Source organism: Marmota marmota, unplaced genomic scaffold, assembly GCF_001458135.2.
Source record: "Marmota marmota marmota unplaced genomic scaffold, marMar, whole genome shotgun sequence".
Classification (NCBI taxonomy): Eukaryota; Metazoa; Chordata; class Mammalia; order Rodentia; family Sciuridae; genus Marmota; species Marmota marmota.
This window is the reverse complement of record NW_026000005.1, coordinates 28380190-28390491: the sequence shown is the minus strand read 5'-3', so window position 1 is coordinate 28390491 and position 10302 is coordinate 28380190. Positions and strand designations below refer to the sequence as shown.

At 36.6% G+C, this 10302-nt stretch overlaps 1 protein-coding gene across 1 annotated transcript in view; it reads right to left on the bottom strand.

Moving 5' to 3' along the window:
- The window catches only part of Unc80 (unc-80 homolog, NALCN channel complex subunit), a 188038-nt gene that overhangs the window by 30787 nt on the left and 146949 nt on the right, over positions 1–10302 (bottom strand). The window contains exons 50-52 of the mRNA XM_048808985.1: positions 8155–8247; positions 6772–6807; positions 6220–6438 (exon numbers count right to left, since the gene is read on the bottom strand). Coding sequence (XP_048664942.1) covers positions 6220–6438; positions 6772–6807; positions 8155–8247 — 348 coding nt within the window. The remainder of the gene's footprint in view (positions 1–6219; positions 6439–6771; positions 6808–8154; positions 8248–10302) is intronic.

The following is a 10302-nucleotide window of genomic DNA, read 5'->3' as shown; positions in this document are numbered from 1 at the left end:
TTTTTTTTTTTTTTTTTGTGGTGCTGGGGATTGAACCCAAGGCCTCATGCATACTAGGGAAATGCTCTACCTCTGACAGCCTGAGAGTCTACAGTTTAATGAACAATAAAATAACATTGAATATTGAAGTAACTTCATGGTTTCAATACTTTCTCACTGAGCCTAGTCAAGATCAAAGTTACCCTGTAAAAGGTAGTATTGGTTTATGTTACAGTCCAAGCAGTTCTTTGAGCTCTATTTTCACTTCTCTCCTTTAGAGCCTCCTCCTCTCTTTTTGTGTTGTATCTGGAAGCTCCTGCTCTGCTCAGTTATGCAGGTGGTTGGCCCAGTTAGAGACTATGAATAGCTTTAGTTTCTGATGTCTATACTTCTTAGATTTTCCAGCTTGGTTTCATACAGAAACTATCAGAGGGAATGTTGTGCTTTCCCAGGTCGGTCCAGGTTCTCAGTTGCCAGATCAAGTGTCTGTGTCCTAACTGTAGTATTTTCTGCGGGGGAATTGGACAACAAGACTTTCTGGGCAAATGTGGTTTCTGGTAAATGTCATATTTGGTTAAATAATTAATTTTCAATACTAGATATGAATTGAAATGTCCAAGTAATAAAAATCTATGATATACATAGTTTAAAAGCCAATTTAATTTAATTTTGTATGAAGGAGAAAGTATTTTAAATCTTATTTTGTTTCATCATCAAATAATGTTAAGGTAATTATTTTTTAATTTATTAGATGTCATATTGCATGTCATATTGTGGTTATTTATTAGATATCATATTGCATGTCATATTGTGGTTATTTTTTTTTCTCTTAGTCCTTTAACCTTAGAAATACCTATTGAAATATGTATGGATAAATGATGTGATCCTTGTGATTTACTTCAGACCAGTCTGGGATGAAGGAAAGGGGGAACGATTGAAGACCATTATTGAATCTGGGTGATAGATACCCAGGAGAACTTGCTATATATTCATCTTTCTGATGTTCAAGATTTTTTAAAAATAAAAATATACAGATTTCTTGGTGGATTCTTTGGAGATCCTTGTTCATTAGATATTGGATGAGGCCTGAGAAACTATGTTTTCAGTTTTCCTTTTAAGTCATATTTTTTAAGTAAGAGGTGTCAGCCAGAGGCCAAACATGTGGAACCTCACTGCCTAAGTGACTATTAAGGTCTCTTCCAACACTGAGATTCCATGAATCTAGGGAGATTATCATTAGAGCCTCTCCAAGGCAAACTTGCTTTAAAAAATAGCAAAGCTTATTTCAGATTTTCCTATATCTCAAACTCCCTCATCTTTCAGTGTCAGTCCTAAACAGGCTTAGTGTATGGCTGGTCTCAACACACCATTCACATGTGCACTATCAGATGATGTCAGACCTCTAGGTTCCTCTTTCCATGAGAATTTCCCTGTTCTGCACTCCATTTCCAGAAGTTCCTCTATCTGCCTGGCTAGACATATTTTGATTCAAGCTGAAGATACAGATAATGAATGACAGTGGCTTAGCATATTACACTTTCTAAAGAAATTTGTTTTCAGAGGAATTTTTAGGATCTTAATAAATAATAGACTTCTCAGTCACTGTACTAGGTATATTTTTAAAAGTCTAAGCCTTTTTTAAAAATCAAGCTCAAATCATACAACATAGATGGAAGATAATTCCACGAATGAGTATACATGGCCTCTTTCTGCAGTGATCTTTCTGTCTCAGCCTCCTGAGTTGCTGGGATTACAGGGGTGTGCTACTACATCATGCTCTTTTTTGCTACCTTGTAATTTATTTTTTTGGAGTAATTAGCTACAAAAATAGTCTGGATTTTGATGACTGAATCTCTATGGCATCACCTAATCTATCCTACTGTATTTAACTCCATAGCTAATTAAATCTAGGGACTAGACCTGAAGACTAGGTCTAGTCTTTTTGATTTTCTGGCAAGAGTACCTTACAGGTGGTGTGTATTTCCTTGAGTAGATACATGATTCCAGTTGTCACTACTGTTACCAGTGATCACTGCACAGGTCTATTAGTACTATTGTGTACAACAACATCAATATGGATGCTCTTTCTTTTCCCACATATTTAACTCTAGTATTTTAATAAGGAGAAATTTTGACTCCTCCAAAGGACAGGAGAGACAGGATAAATGCTGGAAAGGATGTGTGGTGTAAGAGCTCTCCAGGTTCTCTGCTTGGAGAATCACAGCCAAGCCACTGCCTCTCTAATTTCTGGAACACTGTGCAACTGCTTAATCTAACTAGCTCCATGGATGCAAGAATTTACTACAGTACAAGGTAACTTATTTCATCTTTGGCATTCCATACTGTAAGAAGCTCTCCTGTTTAGGTCCCCACATTTCCTCTAATTTCTTTCTACCCATCTTCTTCAAGGCAATCCTTCATTAAAAGGAAATGGTTACTGTCTCCTCATCCCCAGTGTCTTCCCTTTAAACAGAATGTTCACATTTTCCTGGACATCATGTGTGAATTTAGGTGTTCTAAAAATAATTTTAAACAGCTAACACATCCATTTGTTTTTCTATTTTCCCTAAGTGAACCATGATGAATATTTTTCTTTAATCTTCAGATTGTGTGATAGACGAGTATATCAATACACACTTATTTCTTTTCCCTGTGATTTTACAGATAGCAATAAGAAATGCTGGAGAAATGATCAGCCTGTCTACTTTAAGCTTGAGAACAACACTTAGAGCTGAATTTGAGTAATTTTATAGATTACTACCTGAATTCCCTTAATCCCTGGAGTTATAACAAAATGAATTTGCTCTGGAGCATAAAATAAAATTTCCTTTTCATATAGTCTTTGCTGTATTACCTCATGAATAATCTCTTGATTAAAAAAATGTTCCTGTGATCTTTTCCCAGTAAGAACACAAGAGACCTTCCTATTGGAGGGAGAGGGAAATAAGGATGAGAGGGAAAGAGGGAAGGAGAGAGAGGAAGACAATTGCAGATCCCACTATCCTACTGCTTTAGCAGCTTTGGGTAGGGCAAATGAGACCAAAAAAAATTCCTCTAGGGCAGAGATTCTATCTAATCAAGCATATTTTCTGCGAGAATCCTATAATCAACCATGTATTTTTCAAATGCAGCTTATGGGTTGGTTCCCCACTATTTCTTAGCTCTTTGGTGCAATTCAAATTTTTCCTACAAATACGTCCTGAATCTTGTATCATCCCATTTCTCCCTCCATTTTTCAAATCAAATTTTCCCTTTAAGTGATATCCATTCTTATACCTTGAAATATCACCCATAATTCTTAAACTTATATTTACTTTGACTTCTCCATATTTCTGTGTGCTTGGTTTATGAAAGGAAACCTTAATTATATCCTTTGCTTGGTAAAGGGTTAAAACATTTGGATTTGTGCCTCCTTAGCAACAGAGAATATCTCTGTTCTGCCAGAGAACATGCAGGCCTGTCTTTATCAAAGCTTATTGTGAAATATTGTATTAATAGAAGACATGTAGTCTAACTCTTACCTGGGCAGGAAAACTTTTGCCCTCTTACAGATCCAGGCCATGAAATAATTGTGTTCTTAAATGACATTCTCCTGGCTCCAGATAGGTTGCTCTTGCCTACTAAATTGTGACATTATGTCAACTTTCTAAACATCTAGCCATGTGAAACTAACCTTTTATATTCCATAAGGATGTTGTTGAGGACATCATTCATCATAACACTCTTTCTTCCTAATGAACAGTAACCAGAAGCTATTTCTTGTTCTTTATTATTTTAATATAGTATTATTTCACCAAATAACTGGCTATCTCATTTCACCAATAACTGGTCATTATTGACATGATAATTTTGTAATTGATCACTTTTCATTCACTACTTTGATAATCCAAAAGCTCAAATTCATGATTCATAACCATAATATCTAATAAAATTTCAGTTTATTTCCTGTGCTAATCTCACAGACACAATTATTTTCTTCCTCATTTTTTACATTGCTCTGACACTCTGATTTATACATTCTATCATTAATTTTCTAAGTTGCTTCAAATTTTTTATAAAAGGATAAACACATAAATATATGCATGTGATTATATACATGAACAACTATACTATAGTCAGTTTTATGCCTCCTCCATTAGACTGTGATAATCTTGGGGACCAGGGATTTATTTTATTTTATTTTATGTATATTTAATTGTAGATGGCCACAATAACTTTATTTAATTTTTATGTGGTACTAGGATCGACCTCAGTACCTCACACGTGCATGGCAAGCATTCTACCACTGAGCCCCAGCCACAGCCCCTAGGGCTTTATTTTATATTCCCAGGATTTATCATTCTTATTAGTGTTAGTAATTATTATTATTGTATCATTCTTATTAGCATTAGTATTTATTGTATTATAGGTCTGTGCCAGGCACTGAGCTAGCTCATTTAACATTTAACAGGTGTTGGCCTCTAGAGGGAGCCTGAGGCCTCTCTGACTCCAGCTGTACCCTCCCTTTAAATGCTTCATACACTGGTCAAATTATAGGGCAGTTCTGCCCCCACTCCCCACCCATCATAAGCACACCACATCCATCTTTTAGGAATCTTTCACAAAATGGGCTGTTGGTAGTAGGTGGTGATTTTCTGACTCTGGGAATGTGATGTTTTTCTCTTCACAGAATTACTGAGGTCAGCTAGCCATCATAAGTAGGATAAGTAGGGGAGGGGCTGAATAGGGCCCTTGGAGGCTATGGCAACAAAAGCTTGGCCCTCTGCCTTCCTCCTCCTCACTTTTTCTGTAGCTTCCTGTCTAGGAGCTAGACTTGTCAGTGTATGTAAGTTCTTCCCTATCCCTGCACAGTGGGGAGTGCGAACCTGTGTGAAACCCTGGAGTTCACCCAGCATTACTAGGTGTGTGCCTGGAAGAGAAAGAGCCTGTGTTCACTGTACATTTCTGGCCACTCATTTCCCTTCACTTAGTGCTTCCTAAATTTTTTTTTCAAAAGATCATTTTAAGGCAAAGGATAAAACAAAGTCAATCAGAAAATTGGTTGTTTTTTTTCCCAAATTGCCATTTTATTTCTAGGATATAGAAATAACAGACTATAACTCTATTTTTTGTAGATACACTGAAAGCTTCCAAGTAAATCTTTTGTTATCCCTGAAATTTTTCTTTTAAGGAACTTTTATAACCCTTTATAAATGGTTACAAATCTCAATAGATGTTCTTCTGGAACATTGTCTTTTAAGAACCTAAAAATACAAACATATCCTTCATCATGATTAACAAGTGAGGTGGCATCTCCACAGGAAGAAGGAAATATGAGTGCACAGGGATATAATTCTGAGGTCTTTTCCTGAAACACCAGGAATAAAAATTCAAAATGATGACGGATTTCACCCAGTTCCAAATTTTTACCGGTGGGGCACTGGTTTTGAGTCACTGAAGACTATCACACACAATGAATACAAAGGGGATTTCAGGCCCAGGCTAAGTGTGGCTGAGAGTAATAATAGTTCACTTCCCTAAAGAGCTCATCACTATATCCTTAGATAATCTAGGGTGAGAACAAATCTTCTGCAGGAAGCAGTGGTGCATTTTTCATATAAAATTACAGAGAGAAAACATTGAATTATTGCAAAAATTAGAATCTGGGCAATAAATAGTACATGGAACAAGGCTATTTTCTGAATGAATAATCAGGTTATGAAGTTTTTCTTTCACTTTCATATATTAAGGAACAAATCTGTGAACTCTGCCATCTTCTTTTAATATTTTCTCTCTGTCCATCCTGATACTTTTTTATTTTTGTGGTACTGGAGACTGAACCCAGGATGTTCTACCACTGAGCGATGTTCCCACCCTCCCACGATTATTTTCCCCCTTATTCTGAGACAGGTATGGCTAAATTGTCCAGGATGGCCTAGAACTTGCAATCCTCCTGCCTCAGTCTCCTAAATCCCTGGGATTATAGGCCTTGACCACCAGGCCTGGCCTGAGATTCTTTTTGATAGCTATAACGCACGCTTTACCAGAAGGCTCAGTATGATATGTATTCAAGTCACAGGCAACAAATCATTTAAAATATCTGTAATTTTATCCTAGAGGATAAAAATCCCCATTTCTTAGCCCATCACACATATCTGATTGCACCCATACATTCTGTGGACAGAGTACACATGGACAGAAAGCACACACATGGCCCAAGCCACATCCACATTCAAGGGGCAGGGAAAGCTGGTACAGTACCTCATATGGGACTTCACATCCAGCAGCTCCAGTGCAGTGACCCGTGGCTCCCCAGCCAGATTTTGCAAGATCTTCAGCCTTGGTCCACAGTGCTTATAGAATTCTGTGCAAATATTCAGCAGGGATTCCCGGGGTCTTCTGAACTCTTCCCGAGCAATTCGTTCATCCAGTTCCTCTCTAGGAAGACCCTGACCTTCCTCCAATAAATGAAGGTTTTCCCTGGAAAATTATAAAAGATTAATGAGGGGTTTGAAAACATGGGTATGTGACAACTATGAGAGGAGAGTTATCATCACACTGAAAAAAACATAAAATTCCTATTGAATTCAGGAATTAGTAGGGTAAGATCCAGGAGAACCTCATGTGAAGGATAAGAAAGTTATCAGCTTGGAAGAGATCAAATTGCTTTACATTAGCCACTTCTGAGCATTTACATAGAACCAGAATGCCATGCCTCAATTCAATGAATCTAATGGAACTGTAAATCAGATCCAAAGGCAATCATCTCAACATGTCAGAACTTGTAATGAAATTAGATCCAGTTTTTGGTACCTGATAAAGTGCAGTTTGGCTCCTTGCTCCTGGTACCTGGAAGTTGAAAAATAGTCTGCATAACTATCAGAACAAGAACACAGTCCCTTGGCTGAGGCTCCATATATACTTTTTCACGTAAAATTAAAAAGGAAGACACACATTTTGATAAGTTCATAAATACACATATAGAATCCTAAAATAAGAAATATTTTTCTTTCATTCGGCTACTTCATGTACTGTAGTTATAGGTGCTATGAAAGCTGTTTTATTGCCATATAATTTGAATAAAGAAAAATGTATTAAAAATGCAAACTCATGGAATATAACCAAAGGAAAGAAATTCTTGAAAACTTTAAAGTCTAAGGAATAATTTTAACACCATGTGCTCTGTTTCAGTTGATCAGAGGGAGAAGTGTGGCTGACTTCCTTCAATTCTGGAGACTTACTGCTTACTGATTGATTGATCAGAAATTTGAGAGGATCTCTTTTTCTACATTCACAATTCATCTAGCAGTCAAACCTAAGACAATATGCCTAAAAAAGCCCCTGTATATCACTTAAACTCTTTTTCCTTAATGTAAGAGATTAACACATGGGTTAAGCACCACACCAGACAATATATAATTGGTTTTAATTTATTTTTGTCTCATTTTTAATATGAATATGTATGATGAACAGAGAATTAACTTTACATAAATAATGACACCCTTAAAAATATGCTTCAGAGAGAGTGGGAATCAGTTTTTCTTCACAATCTCCCTGTTAACTACTCCATACTAGAGAACGAGACTTTTCTTTTAAGCTGATTTGACTGTTCACTATCTTAAGTCTTGCTTGGAGAAGGAAGCCAATTGATACTTTTTGTGTGTTTTGGAGGGATTTATATGTTAATACAGAATGAAGCAGGTCAAGTATTAACTATTACAGCCAGGGTCTAAGTTACACCAAAACATGAAAGGAGATTAAGTGAACAACCTTGAAAGCATCATTTAAGGACATGAGTCCAAGTTTGGATGAAATATCTTCAGAAGATCTGCCCCAGGAATGAGCCACCCCTTGATTATCATTGTTTCATTAGCCTTTTGTTGGAGGCAAATGGAAAAGCACTGGAGTAATTCAAAGATCACCCAGGAAGTGGAGACAAGATACTCAGTGCATAATCATGCAGACAAAACCAACACAAATGTCAATTTATGAAGGTGCTTTGGGTTTCTCTTTGACAGTTTTAAAAGAAGCCTTGGTATTTTCTTGTAACTCTAAATGCTCACATTTTTTTTTCTTTTCCTTGGTGTTTTTCACAATCAATTTTGACTATTTTCAGGATTCCTTTCATTCTCAACAACTGAAATTCAGGATTTATAAAATTGAGAGATCATAGAAAACTAGAGCACAGTGAATTACCTGGTGTTCACTCCAGAAGACATGGTATGATTGGCCGTGGTGGTCCCCTTGTGACCTTGATCACACCTGCTCATCTGTGGGGCTGTCATGGGCCTGCAACAATAATTGCCAGCACAAAACATCAGAAGTGGAAACACTTAGGAAGTTACAAAAGATATGTAAGTTTTAGAATCTTAAAAAGACAGGCTGTCTGGTTTTGAGCTTTTCTGTAACACATTTTCTGTCTGTACCAAGAGGCACTTAAGACAATATTGATTCCATGGACCATGAGCACACCATGATTTAAGTTCTACTTCTTGGTTCTGAATAATAAACCATGACTCTTCAAATAAGATTTGTGATCAAACCCCTAAGTCTGTACTGATCAAGTCTGAGTTTAGAACTTGTTCTTCACTTCTACAGGTGCCAGTCAATGAGTAAAAAGCAAGGGTGTACATACCTCTTTATGTACCTTTTATCTTTTTTCACCCTCATCCACACCGTAACTAATCACTCTACTTTTCTGAGAAATCATCAAAGAATGAAATAATCCTCCTAGTGAAAATTATACCTAAGGCTATTCAGGAAAGTGAATAAATCTATATTTATTTTAAGTCAGTATTTTCCATGATTAGTAATAAATCATTTATTTTTATATCTTCAGGGTTTACTTGAAATATTAGGTAAAATGTGCTTCCACTTTTGTATCTGAGACACAGAAGGAATGATGGAGTTTTTCAAAGCAATTCCTTTTATAAAATCTGTAAGGCTTGCTTCTATGTTGTTCATATTTTGTATGCTGAGTATGATTACTAGACTTTAAATAATCACACTCCATCTCTTCCCATACCATGTGTAAGTGTAATTAAAGATAGCCCTGAGACTTTTGCTGCCAAGTGTTACTCCAGCAATCATGTTACCTTATATGGCAAAAGGGGAGATTATCTGAGGAGGCTGAATCTAATCACACCACAGCCCTTTAAAAGTGGAGGTTTTCTCTGGCTGTGGGCAGAGATGGAAAGCATGAGAAGGATTCAAGCACTATTGCTGTCTGGAAGATGGAAGGGGACAATGTGAGAGAAATGCAAATGTCTTCTCAACGCAGAATGAGGAACCTGGCTGACAGCCAGCAAGGAAGTGGGACCTCAGACCAGAGCTGCAAGAACCTGAATTCTGCCAAAACTGCAAATGAGTTTGGCAGTGGATTTCCCATCCAGTGCCCTCAGATAAGAGTTCAGTTAACCAATTGCCTTAATTTCTACTTTGCAAAACCCTGAGCAGAGAACCTATTTGATGCTGGATCTCTGACCTGCGGAACTGCAAGATAATAAATGGGTTTGTTTTTAAGCCTCTAAGTCTATGGTAATGTACTATACAATAATAGAAAATGGATACACTTATATTATATTTACCATACATAATACTTATATCAACTGTCAAATTCTTTTTTCATTAGATAAAGAGAGCATGGAAATGAAAGGGAATTCTCATTTTCTTTTTGTAAAAAAAGCCAATTTTGTGGTACACACTACCAACTAATGAGACTAGTCTTCTACTCTACAAAAAGAATATTGAATGTACTAGAATTCATATCATTTTGAGGTGCCAGGACTTCATCCATAACTCTTCATGGGATTTTAGGTAAGTCAATTGTGGATAAGTTAGTTGGCTTATCCTTATAAAAGGAATGGAAAGGAAGAAAGGACCAACATTATGTAATATGAGGAGAAATAGCTAAAGTGGCATTTAGGGAAAATTGACTACTTTTCTCTCATCTGTTGTAGGAAGAGGCTGGTAGATGGGCACAGAGAAAGAGTGTAAAGTTCTGTATATCTCTTTAGGATGTTCTTCCCAGGATTTTCATGAAACTACCAGCAAAGCATTGGGACTATTTGTCATTAGAAGATAACTTGTCCCAGTTTCTGGCTCACTGCTTTCATTTACTCATTTTAGGTCCATGTGAGCATGTCAGGATGATCATCTATCCTAGGTTTTGGGGCTATATTCTGCCTGCCTAGATTAACAGTGTGGCTCATGATTAGAAGTCAGATATATGGAAGTTCATGAACAACAGTATTTATCCAAATGACTTAAGGACTCTGTGAAGTTATAAGCCACAAAGAGCTGAGTCAGTAACTGTAAAAAAAAAAAAAAAAAAAAAAAAAAAAA